General features: G+C 41.7%; 1 protein-coding gene across 2 annotated transcripts in view; it reads left to right on the top strand.

Moving 5' to 3' along the window:
- The window catches only part of CEP135 (centrosomal protein 135), a 141622-nt gene that overhangs the window by 75326 nt on the left and 50027 nt on the right, over nt 1-16269 (top strand). For both annotated transcript variants that reach the window (XM_088478723.1, XM_088478724.1), the window contains exons 13-18: nt 7527-7688; nt 9328-9405; nt 10172-10323; nt 10686-10801; nt 14780-14934; nt 15259-15314. In XM_088478723.1, coding sequence (XP_088334849.1) covers nt 7527-7688; nt 9328-9405; nt 10172-10323; nt 10686-10801; nt 14780-14934; nt 15259-15314 — 719 coding nt within the window. The remainder of the gene's footprint in view (nt 1-7526; nt 7689-9327; nt 9406-10171; nt 10324-10685; nt 10802-14779; nt 14935-15258; nt 15315-16269) is intronic.

Here is a 16269-nt window from a genome sequence, read left to right as displayed (position 1 = left end):
TACATCTATATGGACAAGTGTCCTAATCCTACTTTCTCTATCATTCATTGGGGAGACTGGAACTGTGAGTATAGGTAGAGCTGAAGGGGTCTGGGCAGTAAAGAGTAATGTTTGTAGCAGCAGGCACTGCTCCTCCCCTATACCCACCCCCTGCCTACTGCAATCAGTTTTTTCTTTGATGCCCAAGTAGCTGAAAACGTTTTTCTGCTGCAGTTATACAGCTATTTCTGTGTCCTCTGACACACAGCAGGGACCCAGCCACAGCAGGAGAGAGGCTCCCTGCACTCAGGGGCTGTTCACCTCCGGCGGGTGAAGTCACCGGATGGGTTGGCTCAATAGTGCCTGGTTATCTCCACTCTCCCACTGAACCACCAGGAACAATATTTGTAATGTGGACGTGGGAATAACTGCAGCTAGTCCATGGGGCCAGCCTTGGGGGAGGAGTATTAGCCCGGTTACCTCCTCCCCCAACCTTTGGCACGTTCCCTGTTTTAGGCTGCTCGCCAGAGCTCCCTCTTCTCACAGACGCCTCTTCAAAAACTCCTCTCCTCTCTATCTACCATGGTAGTGATAGTACACTGCATGAAGCAAACTTCAGCATATGAATTGAAGGTTTGACAAGGGGGAGTCCCAAATAACAAGGTGATCATGTGCACAGTTGTATAGGTCTCCTGGAATCTTTGTGAATTGCTGTGTCCCATATTGAAGCTGGGGAGCAGTGGTGAGCGTATTAAGCAGTTGATGATAAAATAGATGCAATCCTCATAGATTCCAGGAGAACTATACAACTGTGCAAAGGATCACCTTGCTAATTTGCGATTCCCCCTTGTCATGCCTGGTAATATCCCTTTAATTTATATGCTGCCGTTGGCTTCATGCGGTGTACTGTGAGCCCCAATCCATTAACGTTCAAAAGAGTCACTGGGCTCCTTTTCCATAGAAAAGGGAATGGGGAGTTGCCAGATGAATAAAAGCTGTGAGCCTCTGATGAAGCTGTCTGGTACAGGGACACGCTTAGGCTCATGTTCCACTGAGCTTTGATGTATATACTTATGTGGCTGTGACTACTCTTTTTTCACCGCTGGATCATTGGAATATTGGTATATCCTCAAAGAACTTTTCTTGCTTCACGAAGGTCCTAATCACAGGTATTCTACCATTCGCCTGGGGATTTCTCAACACCCTCATGGGACTGCACATAGCTGCTTGAAAGCTTTTATTCATCTTTCAATTAACCATTGCCTTTTCTATGGACTGCGTATGTTGAACTAGTATTTTATTAGTATATTTCCTTTTGGTTTTATGATCTGCATAGTATTAGTTACATTGTATTGTGCTGTTATTGTTTGTTCTAAACCAGTGGTTCTCAAACTCTGCCCTCAGGACCCCACACAGGTCACGTTTTCCAGGTCACCCAGCAGGTGTACAGATGTAGTCATTACTCACGGACACATTTTAAAAGATCCACAGGTGGAGATAATTATTTAACTTGTAATTCTGTGAGGAGACCTGGAAAACATGCACTGTTTGGGGTCCTGAGGACCGAGTTTGAGAACCTGTGTTCTTCCAATTCAGTTTTCTTCTAGTGACACGTGACTATCCTGTATCCAACGGCAGCAGTCTGTGCGCCCACAATTTTTTTTTTTTTAACTTGTAGAATTGTATTAGACCTTTTGAGTCAACTTGTCAATTACAGCATCGGTACAATATAAACAAAAGGCAAGAAAGGAGGAGGGGATAGGGGTACAATCCAGATTCATCCGAGCTAAAAAGATGGGCAAAAATTAACATCATATCTTATATATTAGGTACAGTATACAATAAAGGCAATATAACAGAAATGGCTAGAAAAATTCCTGTATAATTCTGTAAATCAAGGGCCCCAAAACATTATAAGGACACACAATTTTTAACAAATATTTGTTAGTATTTTTATCTCATTTTTATATCTGATTAGTACAATTTTTAACATTAACTATGTATACATCTATTTTTTAATTTGTTTGACCTACACTGTAATACCTATTGCATTGAAACTAGAAACCTTTAATTTCATATAACTTTGTTTTAGTCTTGATACATTTTCTGTACTTTTAGCCTTTTACCAGACATTTTGTGGATGTGATGTATTTTGCAGATGCTCATATTACAAGAATAAATAATTACAGCAGCTATTCAATACATTTACTTTGCACAGTCGATGCCCTCTTTTTGTATAGATTGGGTAATTTTATGTCTTTATTAGTTAATATCTACCATGGAATATCATTTCCTTGAAACACTTTGTGTCAACCCAATATTATAATAGTATGTACTGTTTTTTTGTTAGGGACTTCTTGGGATGGCGACCAGGGGAATGAGTCACAGCATTATACATGCATACATAATACCTTTCAGTATTTATTTTCCCTGTCTTTGCTCTGCTTAGCTAGGGAGTTAACTTCTTCACTGCAAAGGACGCTGTGAAGTTGGACTGTCTTCCACAATCTACCTGTTTTATCTGGAGAACAAGTGGTTCTTGTTCTCCAGATAAAAGAGCTAGATTGTGGAAGACAAGTCCAACTTCACAGCATCGGGTATAGCTCCCTTAAACTATCAATTGCCTTGTCCCCATTGGTCCAAGTGGCCGGTGGGAACTCCCTGCAGTCAATGGCTCGATTATTGGAAACTCAGCTGTGTGCGCATGCACTGTTTAAAAAAAATAAATTTAAACTGGTGGTGGGACAGACTTTGTCCCTCTAGCTCACCCACCGTATACTGTAAAGTAAAAACATGAGGATACCCTTCTTTGAAAGAGGGGTATGCCCACATAAAGGTTAATGTCTGGTGATCACACTGAAAAAATCATTTTCATTGTCAGTGCAAATTTTTTTTGTAAAAACCTACACATAGAATTTTGCTGTTTACTACTTCGGAAAAGGTGAATTTTTTAGCAAAACAAAAAATAAAGACAAAAAAAAAAATGTTTACTTTTGGTATCCCTTCTTGAAATTTCAGCAAAAAATTTTTTTTTTACCATTTGTATTATATTTATTTTGATGATAGAATGAGTTAAAAGAGTAATGGTGCATTATTTTCTAGAAACACAAACTACAATTTGTATGGGTAATGCCTAAAAAAATTTATATTGATTTTGAAATGTGACGAGAACAAGTGAAAAAATGACCTTGGCACAAGGGGGAGAAAAACCTCGTCAGCAAAGGGGTTACCCTATTCGTGTACAACTGCCATGGAGCTTTTCAAGAAAACAAAATTAATGGTTAAACTGTAATTTCTCCAGTTTAATATTTACATGGACCACTGTACCCACCCCAATTTTAAGACCATCAACACCTATATTCAATAGGATCAACAGGTTGAAAAATGAAATGGAATGTTCCAATCTTGGAAAATCGCCAATGTTTTATCAGATTTGCTGTTCAGTCCCACCAGGGCTCTCCCTTTACGTTTGGCAACAACTTCACTGGTGTTCATAAATATGGATGCTCTTTTGAGGTTCAGTGATTATTATTCCCTACCTGGATGACCTCTTGCTTAATGTAGCATCTCTGACTTTTGCTTCAGCTGTATTACTGAGAGAGAGCACAGATTTTTGAAGCCCCATGGTTGAATTGTTAACTTCCAGAAATTCAGTCTGGTTCCTTACTCCTCAGACTGGTCTTCCTTGGTCTGCTGTTCAGCACTTGACAGATGTTTTTTTTTTTTAGACAAAATAGACTCCTTACAGATTAGTATGGTGTTTACTGGTTCTCAGACAGACATCTGCTTTTTTCTAAGACCTGGGTAGGATGGTTTGGATTTTCAAGGCCTCACAGTTTGTGTAGTTCCATTTGGGAGCATTACAGTTCTACTGCCTCTCATATTGTGATCGGTCAACTCGTCATTTGACCATATAACACAGCACTTTGTCTCCAAGAACATATCGGCTGCGTCTTTGACTTAAGGAAGACTACCAAATGCTCCAGTTAAATAACATATTCAGCATCTGGGAAATCCTCATAAGAATTCAGTTCAACCATGCCATCGCGGTAACATACATTAACCATTGCACAAACAGCAGGATCATGCGTTAGTCAGGACAAAATGTTACTTCGATATCTGCAGTTTTAATCCCAGAGGTGGAAAATTGGGAGGCCAGTTGACTCTGAGGGCACACCCTGCATCCAGAAGATTGGTCTCTCAACCTGGGCATTTTTACAGCATATTGGGTAGAGATGAGGTCAGCCAGACATTGACAAGATTGCATCCCAGTTTATCCGTAAGTTGGAGCAATGCTGATACAGAACAATGTAACAACAAGTGTTCTTATCAACACTATGGGCCTGATTCGGAGGTGGACGCAATGCCGATATTTACGGATTTGATTAGACTGTGGTCACATTGAGGATTTGGATGCAAAGTGAGTACTTCCTTGTGAATCTCCACGTTACCACATGGTTTTATATGATTTTATAAACTTGTAGCCTAATGCCAGAGTTTTTATATCGTTTGGTCAGAGGATTGAATGTATGGTGCATCTTTATACGCAAGTGGCGGTTCATAGATGCCATTGATGGGTGTCTCTGCAAAAATCCCAGAGGCAACAACATTTTGTATATATTTGCAGTTTTTCTGTGTACGGTAATGCAATCACAACAGGACTTGCTCTCACCTCTGAATCAGGCCCTATGTTCTGTGGGATTTTTTCCTGTTTCCTCCAGTTGTGATGCTTCTGTGCTTTTCGCAAAAAGGCAAAATGAAAAGAGGTGCAGTGCTGTTGGTGTCACCAGGTTATGCTGCAAGGACAAGCTAGGAATGGCTCCATCTGCCATGAACCCCCCACCCCCCCAAGATTGGATCCTGTTCTCTCCAACAACTTTACTACCCTGGATTTACCCTGGCTACCTTTAACAGTTTGGCAATTGAAGCTAAGATCTCTAAGAAAATGGGGCTCTCTGACCATGCTCAGAGCTGAAAAAAAAAAAAAAAGGCCGATCTCTGCAAAGTTTTGGAGGGCAGTGTAAAAAGAAAGTTTCCTGCAGCTTCTTCCCAGTTAGCCCACTTGCTCTTAGTTTTTTAATACATTATCCAAACTATAGTGCAAAAATTAGTTAATTAAATGTCTTTTTCTGTCTTCTGTTTTCTTTCAGAATAGGGTGAGCGCTCTAACCTGAGGGGCAGACTATTTTTGTGACGTATTTTCAACCAATATTATCCTCCATCAGTGACTTGAAATTAGTGTTTACTGCATTGCAACAGCCCTTTTTTCAACCCTTCGAGGACACTGCGTTTCAGACATAATACTGGAATCTTTCTACAAAAGAAGCAGGAACTCTTCACTCATTTAAGGGCATATTTCATTAGCTGGTAGCTCGCATTGCGCATTTTTCAACCCATTACAGTACTGTCTTCTGTTCGCAGTGAAATAGGCTGCGAGCATAATCTGTCTTCTGCGGCTTCCGCACCCTTTTGAATCTGCCTCCTAATGTTGCTAAGGCATTGAAAATTTGTCTGCAACATCTTAAATTCTTTGTTTGCTTATATCTAATGGTTAAGATTCTCTTTTGTCAAAGCTTTAATTCACTGCACAAGCGGCGGTTATCCGTCTCCACTTTCCACCAGCATAAAGCTAATATTGTGGCCTTACAAGAGACGCATTTTTCATCTTCAGCAGCACCCTATATTTAAAGGTGATACCCCATATGGTATACTGCCAACGGCCCTTCCATAACGTAATGGTGTTGTCATTTTGTTCCATGCAAACACCTTGAACTTCAAAATTGAGGATAAAAATGGTAGATTTCTTATTCTCATGGATATAGTTGAAGACACCCCGGCTGCCTTAGTCTCCCTATATGCTCCCAACTCCGATCAGGTCCCCTTTCTACGAGAAGCTTTTGAAGAAATACAGAAAGTTTGCCATGGCGCACTTATCATCTTGGGTGATTTTGATTTGGTCCTCGACCCCAAAATTGATACAACCTCTCCCTGAGACTACACCCTTTCCTCATGTTATAGGTCCTTCCCTTACTTTAAAAAAAAAAAAAAAAGACTGACAGAATTTGATTCCCTATCACACTTAGGAATTCATATCCTTTCTAATATTCAAACTGTCTATGATGATAATTACATCCCTCAATTGACTCTGGTAACGTCTTTAGTCACTACCTGGATGAATTACAAGGCATCTTGGTTGGGCCGGTTGGTGGAATTTAAGATGTTGTTGCCAAAGTTGATGTACTTATTTCATGCTATTCCATATGTAATTCCCTGTAAACTATGGGATTTGATAAAACGGTTGATGCTTTCTTATGTCTGGAAACGTAAAGCTCCCAGAACTAATTTATGGTCATATGAGTCGCTCTACAATGCAGGGGGGGGGGGGGGTCTCGTGCTTCCTGACCTGCCCAGGTACCATGAGGCAACCTTGCTTGCTTTCTTAAGTAACTGGCTTCTCCCCTTCCACCTCCCCTTTCTAAACCCTGTGTAGACCTGGAGTGAGCCTTCCTTAATGGTTTCCTCTATCTTACCTTCTTTGGCTACCTAGTCAGCTTCACCCAAGTAGTTACCTGCAGCTGTTTTAGATATTCTAAAAGTTTGGGATATTAAGCTCCCAATTCATTTTGATTTTACCCTTCCTACTAGAACTGTGGGCCTGATTCAGCAAGGATTGCAACTGCGATTGCGCGCGCAATCGACTGATTGTCGCGTTCTACGCATGCTTCACCATGCACGTGTGCGAACACTGTACTGAGTTCGGGACTGAGCTCGCAGTCACCATGCAGACCCATCGCAGAGTGATTTATAGGAAGTACCGTTTGGGGGTGGTGACGGGGGTTTATGTTGGCAAAATGTAGGTGTGCCAGTGCGTTTGAACGCTGTTGCATGGGCGTGCATAAATTATCCATTGCGCTGCCATGTGCAGCTTGTGTACTCTGTGCGCTGAAGTTAGCAATTTCTGAGTAAGATCAGACCTTGGGCAAGTGTGCGTGAGGCTGCGATGGTAATCGATGTTACCGATGGTTTCACAGTTTTGCTAAGGATTACAGATGTGTGTAAGGTAAGGAGTGCGTACTTATGTTGTGCTACTACTGCATTGCCATCGCCATGGTTTAGAATATAGTGAGACTGCGTGCGTATTCGCTATTGCAATCGCTGTTGTGATCCGTACTGAATCGGTCCCTGGAACTCTTAAGGCTCTATATAGGCGCACTACCTAATCTGGATATTTCCTATTGGATGCGCCTAGGAATTGTCTTTAGCAGATTTATTTTCCCCATCCTCTATTCTATCTTTCACTGATCTCTGTAATAAATTTGCGTCACTCAGCTTGGTTTTATTACCTTCAACTTAAATGTTGGATTGACCGAACGACCACTGCTCCTACTACTTTCCAGATACCCCCAAACCGAATTTTAGATTGTCTATAACTTCCTCCCATGGTGCTATATCCTATTATTACTGCTTACTGTTGCCACTGGACCTGACCGATAAGTCTGTATGTAGCTATGCAAGTCTGTATAAATAGTTTATCTCCTTATTTTCAGGCCCAAAATGAGCTGATCATGGCAAAGCGAGACTTGTCTCCCCTACGCAAGAATGCCGCCTCAACCAGTGAGTTCTGCCATCTGGAGGAGGAAAGAGATCTTGTGAAGTCTGACTTGCAGAGATTTCATAATGAAAATGAAGGGCTGAGAGACCAAATAAAGGTTTAAATACTTTTCAGTGCCTTATTACATTTGTATTAAAGATTGTCTTTTATTAATGTCTGATATGTAGGCAGAGCATTGTTATGTCTTGTGGTGGCATGCGGACAATATGCTGACTTGGGGATTCCGGTGCTCAGAATGCACTTGGCAGCATCCTGGAGCCGGCATCCCCACCGCTGGAATCCCAAAGGCAAGTAGCAGTGTTGGTGGGGTGAGCTTTTACAGAAAGGGGTTAGGCACTAGGGAGGGAGGTTAGGGTCAGGCACTAGGGGAGGGTTAGGGTAGGGAGAGGGGGAGGGTTAGAATACTGACCGACAAGTGACGGTATTCTAAACCCGTTGGGAATCTGACCGCCGGGATCCCGAGCGCCGGCATCCCGTACCTATCCCCTTGTGGTGTGTCTTCATAATGCTGTGATACCTAAGGCTTTCTTCACTCGCTCCCCATGACAATGTTTAGGGACACACTGTTACATCAGAGGGGAAATGTATGGTTCCAACCCAACCCTCTTTTTGCAAAAACACTCGTAACTGTCATTGGAATGTGTAAGTCTTGTCATATAAGCCAGATCTTGTTTAAAAGTTACAAAATCAATAACTAGGGACATTGACAGATATTGGTTTTCCTCTGTATGTGGAGTACATTTCACCAATGCTATGTAGTGAAACGCAAGTCCTTACTATTAAATTGTGTTACTTCGTAATATGTATGTTGTCTATACTTAAGCGCTCAATTGCTGTGATTTGTACAGGTTGGTACTATGGGCTAAAGGGTTTTGCACACTGTAGAATGGATTTCCACTCTTTTCAGTTTCTCCGGATGTGCATTGGCTGAGACAACCTCTCTTTATAATCAGCAGTTAGGCACCTCATATCAGATTGTCGAGGGCTCCAGTGCTTTGGTGTCGAGGCTTTTGCTCTTCCTAGAACCTTGTAACAAATTGGCAAGTTACAGTACTGATTATATTGAATCAGCCAAACTGAAAGATCATAGTGTTATAATTATAGGGGGCGATTCAATTCAACGCCAATTGAATAGCATCGGGAGCGAGTTCCCGGAGCTATTCAATTCAGTGCGCTGTGTGGTCAGAGAATGCCGGTTATCGCGCCTTAACAAGGGTATTAAGGCGCGTTAACCGGTATTCTCTGACCAAAGTGCCGGGCGGACGGCTGTTAACGCCACGCTAACCAGAAAAACAGCTGTGCGCCCGGCACTTTGGTTGGATTTCTCCTTGCATTCCCAGGGGGGTGCGAGAAGAAATCCTTTAGCGCGCCCAAACAGCGCGGTGTATTGAATAGCTGCGGGAGCTCCCTCCCGCGGCTATTCAACATCGCGTTGAATTGAATTCCCCCCGTTGAGACAATTCTGCAAAACAAGTAAGCGGAGATACCGAATTGCATTATGTTCAGGACTGTTTTTAGCCAATGAGCTGCAGAGTTGGGGGAAAACAGTCTTGAACATAATGTAACTGTCAAGTTCTCTGTTAGCTACTCTTTTATAAGTGCATTACCTTGCATTATAGGTGCACAAGCCTGTCCTACGATCTGAGAAAGATGTTATCTCCGTTGGCTTCATTAATGAAAAATTTTGATTGCACATGTGACTGAAAAGCTTCTTTCTTTCGTGAATTTATTTACAGGTTCAGCAGGAAGCATCAGCCTCTGAAATGTTGAAGCTTTCCCAAAAAATGACTGAGCTAGAAAGCTCAATTCAAATGGCAAGTAATCATGTATAAATGTCTGAAATGTAAATATATTGGTTTTTCTTCAAAATGCTGTATTAACATGGCTTCTATCCACTCGCTCCCCATTACAGTGTTTAGTGACAAACTGTTACATCAGAGGGGGAATGTATGGTTCCAGCCCAGCCCTCTTTTTGCAAAAACACCCAGAACTGTCACAGAAATGTATAAGTATTGTCATATAAGACAGATTATTTTTTTTAGAAGCTTCTATATAATAAGAAAACTACCAGTTGCATGACCTTCATGAGGCTTAGACAATGACTAGTTAAGTCCGTGTCATGTGATGACCACCAGATTAAAGTAAGCTGTAAATATCAGTACTCAGTGATTCAGTGAATGTTTTCAACTAGATGAACTGCCTAAATACAAAGGAGGGCAGGGGTATTCCATCCTAAAGCTGATGTACAACATGAAAAATCTGTGCTCTTAGGCCATGCTTATTTCTGTTTTATCACACACCTTATTTGGAATTACTGTAGTGGTTTGGTGATTACCGGCACACAGACTTTCATTATCAACTATATTTGCAATCGCTAGATGTTCTAATACTTCAGACAGATCTTGGGCTATGCATATGACAAATAGTAAGTGCCTAGACACTTACTGATCACTACCAGCTTCAAGCATAATATGTGGCTACTATGGGAATGCATGAATACGGAGAAATGTTTGCATCACCTGTAAATGTTATACATTGGGTGCTATTGACCAAGCTTCCTTATTGTGGTTTGATATTTAGCTTGAAAGAGAACGCTGTGAATTAAGATTGACGATTTCTGAGCTCAAGGAAAATATATCATCTCTAGAGAAAATAAATCAATCACAGTCTGTTACTCTGGCCCAAACTCTGGATGACTCTTCACAGTATAAAGCCGATTTCAGTTCTTTAAGGTTAGTTTGCTCAAGCAGTATATATTTAATGTTCAACTTTGTTGCTATTTCTTCTTTACACTAGTTACTGTGAATTTGTGGTATAGAATGCATTCTTCCACAATGTCCATATTCAGTAAGTTGCACATATGCGATGAACATATTTTAGGGTACTGGCATTATAATAGTATTAATGGGGCTAAACAATGATCCAGCTTGGTTAGAGTTTGTGTCATTTTTAGTTCATCTAAATCATAAGGTGTCTAAGTAAATAGTATTAAACTAGTCATTTAGTTAGACCAGATAACTACTGCAGTGGCAGATTGCTGTCAAGCAATATTAATCCATCATCTTAAAACCCTATTGTGTGCTCTGTGGTATAGGTTACTGAATGAACAACTTCAGAAGTCAATGGAAGATCTCCAGCATCGGCTCTCTGTAACCTCAAATGAGTTGCAGTTATCACAAGAAGAAATTGCAACACTGGAAGAAAGAATAGGTACATTGCCAATTTAAGTCTAACTTCAATATATTGAATTTGCATTCACTGAATTACATTTAAAGAAGTCTTAAACTGTAACATGAAAGGGTCCCTGTTGGCCTTATGTAAAAGTGAAATGTTTTCTTTCATCCACTGCTGGACACTGGGACTGGCAGGGGGTGGGTATAGGTGGAGCTGCTGGAGTCTGGGCACAAAAGAGTTAACTTCTTTGGGAGCAGCATGGTTTTTTAGGGGCTGCAGTCCCTGCTAACTTCTAATTTTATTTTTTTTTCTCTCTGTGCTGTCAGTGGTGAGCGTTACACACGCTACCGCTGACCGCTCCATCACCTTTCTCCGGTACAGCGCATTGGCTTCTGTGTCAGTGCCGCCGGCCACCTCCTTCTCGCAGGTGCAAAGGAGCAGCCATGGCCGGAAGTAGGGTCAAGTAAGCCGCTTCCCACACTGTGGGAAAGCTAGTCCTTTTATAGCAACAATTGCCGCCGATGGTTCCAGCCTTGTTTGTGTTATAACTAGACCACCAGGGATGCAGCTGCAACAGGGATGTCATTAACGGCAGGTCCCTGGGTTTGGTCAAATGGGGGTGGAGCTTTTCCCTGTTCTCTCCATCTCCCCACCCTTTGGCTGGTTCCAGTCCTGGGCTGCCCACCAGAAGCTCCTCTTTTCTCCTACTCCCAGACGCTGAGCAGCCTCACAGCACTGTCTGTCTGCACGTACAGGGGATCTCCTGTCTCCCCTATACCGCTCTCGTGTGGTGCCAGGTTTTTCTAATCCCCTTCCTCATCTGTTGGTGCTGGTTTCTGGGAATATTGTGCCTTTTATGTATATATGTTTCTCTCTATATGAGCACTTGAACTGTTCTTTCTGCTTGTATGTTACTAGCCTGTTAGATTAGTTTCACTTTCTCAGCTATGTTTCTAGCCTGTTAGTCTAGCTTCAGATTGACAAGCTGTTTGTTAGTTCTCAAATATAGATAAATATAAGAAAAATATCTCTGTTTGTACACTCATTGCTTATTGTTAGCATAGTTTTTTCACATTACTGCCTACATTTTTTATTCAGTAGTCAGCGGTTTGTTAGTTTCTCATTGTACCTACTTATTTGTTGGTAGCCACTACACTATACTTGGGGCTTACAGTAATTTGAGTATCACTAGACCACTTATTCTTTTATTTGTGGCTTCTTAGTTCAATGCTCTTGCCCTCACTCACCATGTAGTTTGTTTACTGTGTGTCTGTGCTGTTTCTTTTGCAGCTGAACTGTAGCCTCTAAAGGTTTCCAAGGAGAGGGGTGCTCCTGTGCTACACGCTTTGCAGGTATAAGCGTGCAAGGAAAAATTTTTGTGTTCGGCTCGGGATCACACTGGCCTTTGTGACCAGTGTTCTGCGGTGGCACAGGATGAGTCCCTCTCGGAGGTGGTGCCTGCCCCCAAAGGAACCTACGTGGGCAGCCTCACTGTTGCTTGCATGTAGGAGTTGTCATCTTAGCTGGTGACCTCTCGGACTTCCCCCCTCCCCCTCAACCTCATCTGTGGCCTCCAGAGAACCTCAGCTGGCCTCTTCTTAGCCTACTCTTGGGGACCAACAGCCAGCCCTCTCGGAGCTCGCTTGAGTTTAAGGTTTGTCCTAATCGGTCCAGGGTTTGGTGCAGGTCACAGAGAAAGGCGAGTGGTCAGTCCTCTTCAAGATTTCAGGGCTCTTCCTCTAAAGTCCAGAAGCAGTCTGGTCGCTGTCAAGCTTCTAAACCAGCGGCATGACTGGACTGGTCCCAACGGATGACTGATCAATTAGCGCAAGTCCAGCCTGACTGGGGGAATAATTTTACAGGCAAGTCAAAAATCCTCATTTACCTGATTTGTAAATAAGGGTTTTTTTTGTTTTTTTTTAACTTCGTTGCACAATCGCCAAGGAAAATATTTACCTAGTTTCTCCTAGCCGTCAGCCCAGGGGATACTGCTAGCATGGAGTTTTGCTGTGGGTGCTAAAGATGGGCACTTATTAAAGGGTTAACTTACTTGAAGACTCTCCACTTTCTCAAGCCCTGTCTCTGTAGTTTAGTTTGTATCCGAGAAGTTGTGTTCTTTATGGGGCTGGGGGCAACCCTATTAGAAGTTATATTTTATTTATCTTTGTTTTATTTTTAATGTTCATACATGCTATTATGCTAGTCTGGATTGGGGAGCATGCACTGTAGTTTAGTTTAGGAGGAGGTGTCACCTCTCTCCTTGGTACCATTCCAAAGGGTCTGCGGGCAGGCGGGTTGTGGCTTTCTTGTAGCAGGTTTTTCTGTACCAACATTGCTCTGTTTAGCAGCATCTAACTCTAGGATGTTATAAACCTGGATTGTACTTGACGGGGAACCTATGTTTAGCTGGCACTGGTATTTTTAAGATGGCATATGCCAGAGCTGTGGTTTACTTCTCTCACCCCCTCCCCCACCAGACAGACAGATACACACACATGCGCTCACACATTCACATTTCCAGAGAAGTTTGTGAGGTTGTCAAAGACTGCAATCAGCTGGTACATGCCAGGTGGCACCCCTCTTACAGCTGATGCCTCTGTGGTAAGTGTGAGCCAGCAGAGACATGTCTTATAGACACTCACATTGCTCTGTTGAGAAGGTATAAACCCCAGTATGAGTTTCCTCTGAGGAGGTAAAACTGACCACCTGGAAAAGCTAATTCAGCCTGTGATGTTCCTGTGGCTAAGACCCAAGTTCTGCTTCTTTTGGACTGAAGCCTCTATCTGCAGCGATTCTACTTTAGGACAGTGGTCACTACACTCTAGTTTGGTGTTGGATTCCATCATAATCAGGAGATTTTCAATCCTCTTGATAGGGTTACAATATCCTTTTGTCTAAGGACAGCTTGCTTTACTTATAGTAGTTCGAGCTGTAAACATTTTCCCAGGGAAGAGTTCCAGTAATAGTAGAAACGCCACTCTGCTGTTTCTCTAGGACGCACAGAGAAGAGGTTGCCTAGCAGCAAAACAGAATATAGTAACATGGCTCACGGGCGTCTGGTTCCAGGCTGCTGGTTCTGATAGGTATATCTGTTCACTCTACCAGATTGGTGAATGTTTCCTTGGTGGCGCAGCATGGAGCCTCCACTAAGCAACTATGTCGGGCAGTCACCTGGTTCTCTGTTCACATGTTTGCCAAAATTGCTGGTTTTTCCACCAAAGACTGCTAGCTTTTAGTGCATAGTTTTGTGTTCGGCTTTCCCTGAGCATACCCTCCTCCTAGGTGTACCTTTGGAATGTCCCCCATGGTAGTAGTGTCCTCTAGATTGGGCTACAGTTACATTTATTTATCTAAGTCCCTCTGGGGATATACTGTGCTCCCACCTTTTATAGGTCATTGACCAGTTCTGTTACCTTTTGTTTACCCTGTCTTTTGGACTTTGCAAGGTATTAACTGAAAATATGGGAGGAGCTGCAATCTTCAATAGTTGACCCTTTAAGACTCAGGGGTTCCCAACCATGGTCCTCAAGGCACACTAACAGTCCAGGTTTTAGGGATAGCCATACTTGAGCACAAGTGACTTAATTAGTACCTCAGTTATTTTGATTTAAGCATCTGTGCACAATTATGGATATCACTAAAACCAGGACTGTTAGTGTGCCTTGAGGGCCGAGGTTGCCCAGCTCCTTTGTCCTCAACACAGACTGAGAAATGAATATAACTATGACTAACAGAAGTGTTATTATTAATTTCCCAGTTTTCAAACTGTATAAGCCTTCTAAAGAGACAGTAGTTCTATAATAAAGAGAACTTCGAAAAGCTGCAACGTAGCTCAATGAATACAAATAATTGCTTTAGTGCTGAGATAAAGACCCATCATTTTTGGAGCATAGCCAGAAATCTAAAAGAAAAAAAAAAATGTTCCCTATAACCCTTGTTTCAGTTAGCAGATATGAATTGGAGTGGATGACCTTTATTGTAGACTTAAAACATTTTTTTTTTTTTTTCTTAAAGGTGAATTAAATCACAAGGTGTCTGCACAGGCAACTGAAATGACCATGCTCAGAAACACGATTTCTGTCTTGGACAAAGAAAAAGATAATCTGCAGGAAACAGTGGATGAGAAGACCGAGCGGGTTGCTTGTTTAGATGATAACCTGGAAAACAAAGTATGTTGTGCATCTCCTGCAGGTCGCTATGCCTTTAGTACTCGTTATACCATTCATTTAAAAAAAATAAAAGTTGCAGTGGTTTATTTAGGAACCATAATCCTCTGTCTCATACTTTCACATGAAAATTCTTTCTGTTAAATCACTGTTCACGTTTCTGTATTTTTCTTCTGTAATTACAAACTGAATGTGTAAATGAATGGTACTACAGGTAGTATAGTTGCATCTCCAAACTCATTTGTTGTTCTGTGTTATTGCTTACCTCTATAAATGTTTCATGTGTGTTACGCATGTTTCAGTTTTAATGTCTTGTTTCCCTTCTAGGAAAAGACTATTACTAATTTAAGGCTTACTGTTTCCGAGCTTGATGCCACTGTTGAGTAAGTCTTTCACTGATTATAAAAAGTTTTGTGTAGCACAAAGTTTGTTGGAAAACCGAGCAGAGTTCACAAAACTGTTCAACTAAATATTCATTTCATTCTGTATTTTATTAGGGGAGTTTTATTTGTTTGGTTGACAGCATTAGGCTTATGCGTTTGAGCAGAATAACCTGTAATTATTGTTTTAGCTTGAAATGTAAACGCTTCCCCAGAGCAGCATTGGCAGTCTCTCCCATTTCTATGTATAGATTATACATTCTGCAGCATTTGTACAAAACCTGTGTATAATGTCGGTTCAAGGGAACCGCAATGGGAAGATTGTCTGTGAAACTTAGTTTGTGTTAAACTTTGCTACGTATTTGCTCATCTTATTTTTCCCATCCTATGAGGCCATTTGGGGGACACTGGACGTCCACTCCTTAGGCTCTAGTTTTCCCCTTTTAGGCTCTTGTTTTCTCCCAAGTGTATTATTGTTGACAGACCTGTCCTTCCTTTCTTTTTGAATGTCTCTATAGGGTAGATGTACTAAGCCATGGAAAGAGAAAGTACCAACCAATCGGCTTCTAATGGTCCTTTTTCAAACACAGCCTGTAACATGGCAGTTAGGAGCTGATTGGCTTAGTACATCTTCCCCTATATCCCACTTCCTTTTCTGTGGGACTGTGTTAGTAAAATAATGATTTCCCTGCAGTCTAGTGCACATAAAGGGGTAGGAGTTCAGACTTGAATCAAATTAGTTCAGTACTCAGCTCCTGCCTGAGCCTCTATAGTCCTGTGGTTCCAGTGTCTCCCAATGTATTCAGAGAAAATTATTTAATGTAATTACAAATAACCTTTTATTTTAGTTTATACAGTAAATAAACCCACTAGGTGGAAGTTCTCCTGTATTTGTACCCTTAACACGTGTGCAGTCTGAATCCACGTTATGATTTTATGAAGGAAAAAAATTATTGCA

The sequence above is a fragment of the Taudactylus pleione genome, unplaced genomic scaffold, assembly GCF_031769625.1.
Source record: "Taudactylus pleione unplaced genomic scaffold, aTauple2 ptg000218l, whole genome shotgun sequence".
NCBI lineage: Eukaryota > Metazoa > Chordata > Amphibia > Anura > Myobatrachidae > Taudactylus > Taudactylus pleione.
The sequence above is the reverse complement of the archived record's forward strand: the minus strand, read 5'-3'. Positions and strand labels throughout refer to the sequence as shown.